General features: G+C 47.5%; 1 protein-coding gene across 1 annotated transcript in view; it reads left to right on the top strand.

Moving 5' to 3' along the window:
- Positions 1 to 1,407: 1,407 nt before the first annotated feature.
- Positions 1,408 to 2,897, top strand: part of CAPRIN1 (cell cycle associated protein 1) — a 32,535-nt gene continuing 31,045 nt past the window's right edge. The window contains exon 1 of the mRNA XM_018569189.1: positions 1,408 to 1,548. Within this exon, the coding sequence (XP_018424691.1) occupies positions 1,411 to 1,548 (138 nt within the window). The 5' untranslated portion in view covers positions 1,408 to 1,410. The remainder of the gene's footprint in view (positions 1,549 to 2,897) is intronic.

Here is a 2,897-nt window from a genome sequence, read left to right as displayed (position 1 = left end):
TGCACTCTTCTACAGCCTCATGGCTGCATTACTTGAAGAATGTTGGTGTGTCTGGGCCGATGTCATTATTCACAAGACTTTGCAGCTGTTGGTGTGCAATACTGGCACTTGTAATGGATGGGAGACCTTGTGGTATGACAGGGGGGGACATATGTGTGACGGACCCCCGTACTCAGGATGAGTATGTTCGCCGCTGTCTTCTTCCTTGCTGAGGAGATATTGGAACCTGAAGATCTGTAGCTCCCAGTTTCCCCAGTCACTAGCCAAGGCTTGAGTGTAGGGTAAACAAACTCTGATTTATTGAGCAACTGCACAAACTTATATACAGCAAGTGATGAAATCAGAATATAATCCCATCACATCCACCTCCCCTCCTCCCAGACCATCGGTCTGCTCAACACCACAGGTGTCCACCTGCTAACGAACTCCAGACAGCCATAGCAGGAGCCTGGCCAGAATGTCATTGTTCTGAGCTCCCTCAGAGAACAATGGGAGATAACGAGGGATGGTGCTGATACTCTTTCCATAACCAGGTCACACAGCATAACGCACTCAAACATAACCCAACACCAATACACATTTAACTTATAAACTGATCACCATGTCGTCACAATATGGTCATAGGGGTTTGCTGGTGGACTGCCAGCGGGTCATTTAAGAAAAATCGTCCCATTTAAGAAAAATCGTCCCAGACAGTTTATAGCCATAAGATTTTGGTTGATTCTAGAGCGGTTGGTGTGCGTCACTCCCATTAGAAGAGTCTTGAGGTCACTCTTAGCGTACCCCGGTAGTAGGGTCTGCTACAGAAGACCTCCTTCGGTGTTGTGTGGTCAGGTGTCCCCCCGAGGCGGTTTCCGAATTACAATAATCTGCATGGGTAGTGTTCGTTGCATTCGTGTTTGTTGGTCTTTATACTGGGAGGGTGCAATATTCTCTTCCCCATTATACCATGTTGCTCCATGCAGCTCCTCATCCGTCTAGTTCCCAGAGACCATTTCCATCCAGATGGGACGGGTCTTGTTCTTCACATTGTCCTATGCTGGAGCTGTGTGTGTGATGACACGTTCTCTCGCGAGGCTGCCAGCGCCTTGCGCCCTCCAACTATTTTCACAGCACAAAGCTTATCCTGGCTTGGTGCCACTATAGCTTAGCACATCTGTCTGTGTTCTTCTGTAATCTCCATCCAGCTTTGCAACATTTACCTTAGACCGCGGGGTAAGCAACCTCGGCACTCCCCAACTGTTGTGGCACTACAACTCCCATGAGGCATTGCAAGACTGACAGCCACCAGCACGATGGGATTTGTACTTCCAGCACTATTGGATAGCCGAGGTTGCCTCCCCTGCCTTCAGACTGAACCGAGTGTGTTCTGTTTAATAATGCTGTTTTGGTCTTTTCCCCCCTTTTTAGATGCCCTCAGCCACAAGCAGCAAGGCTGTGCCGGGCTTCGGCGAGGTACCAACTGGTACCGGGAATGTACAGAGTGAGGCCATGAAACAGATCCTAGGGGTCATTGATAAGAAGCTGCGGAACCTTGAAAAGAAAAAGGTTTGTACTTGAGTTTTGGAAATTAAGACGCGATAAACATTTCGAGATGTGCCGACTGTTACAATGAAACCAATACACTTGTATTGCAGGGAAAGTGTAACATTCAAAATGTGATTGTGAAGGTTTTATCCAACGGTGTACAATATGTTGTCACTCAGAGACCACCAATGTGTGTTGTCACTTAACCACCATCGTCTGATCCGGCACCACTTTCACTGGACGTTTCCGGGTCTGTTATCATGCCGGCAGCCAAGTAACATGATCCCGTCATGAGGCTGTAAAACGTATGGGCTGTTCATGGCTCTGCATTTCCTCATTGAAGTGACACTGTGTGTACATGTTTGCTCGGTAAACCTGTCGGGTAGCACACTTGTCACAGCCCCTCACTCCCCCCCTCCCCCCCCCTCCTAACTCTCCTCGGGTTATAGCTCTGCTTTAGATATTCACCATCACCCTGCAGTTTGTTTTGGCAGATGAAGCATGCTTGTTACTGCTGGTGTTGTAATATCTAGTCTTTATCTATCCTGGATACAACTTTTAGGGCAGCACAGCGGTGTAGTGGTTAGCGCTTCTGCCGTGCAGCACTGGGGGGTCCCCGGTTCCAATCCCGGCCAGGTCACTTTCTGCAAGGAGTTTCATGTTCTCCCTGCAATAGCAGTTATTTGCCTGAAGAAGGGACTATCTGGTCCCAAAACGTCGCTTTGTGTGTGTGGCATCATGCTCAGCCAATAAACGAGATTGACTGCTATCTACAAACGGAGTGCGGGTGGCTTTATGGCATTTTGCACTCCCTGTAATAGTGACATGGGTTTCCTCCGGGTACTCCAGTTTCCTCTCACACTCCAAAGACGTGCTGGTAGGTTAATTGGCTCCTGTCTAAGTTGGCCCTCTATGTATGCATGTGAGATAGGGACCTTAGATTGTAAGCTCCTTGAGGGCAGGGACTGATGTGCAACTATGTAAAGCGCTGCGTAAATTGTCGGCGCTCTATAAATACCTGTAATGAATAAATCTTAAAGTGACACTAAACTCTGGAGTCAAATCATAAAAAATACATTCAAATACCTCAACTATTAACAACAATGAGGGGAATTTATCAAAACTGTAGCAGACAGAATCTGGAGCAGTTGCCCAGGGCAACCAATCAGCATCTCGGGTTAAGTCTGTTCAGTTAAGATTTGAAAATGAAAGAGGGAAGGTGATTGGTTGCCATTCACAGCTGCTCCAGAATGTGTCTGTTCCAGCTTTCATAAATTCCTCTCAATGGATCTTATTTGTGTATCACTCGGCTGTAGATCCTCAAATCATATCTGAATTGGTGCCGACACTGTCCTTCCTTCTGGGGGGGG

Source organism: Nanorana parkeri, unplaced genomic scaffold (assembly GCF_000935625.1).
Source record: "Nanorana parkeri isolate BGI_ZX_2015 unplaced genomic scaffold, ASM93562v1 scaffold1298, whole genome shotgun sequence".
Lineage (NCBI taxonomy): Eukaryota > Metazoa > Chordata > Amphibia > Anura > Dicroglossidae > Nanorana > Nanorana parkeri.
This window is presented reverse-complemented; position numbering and strand designations above follow the sequence as displayed.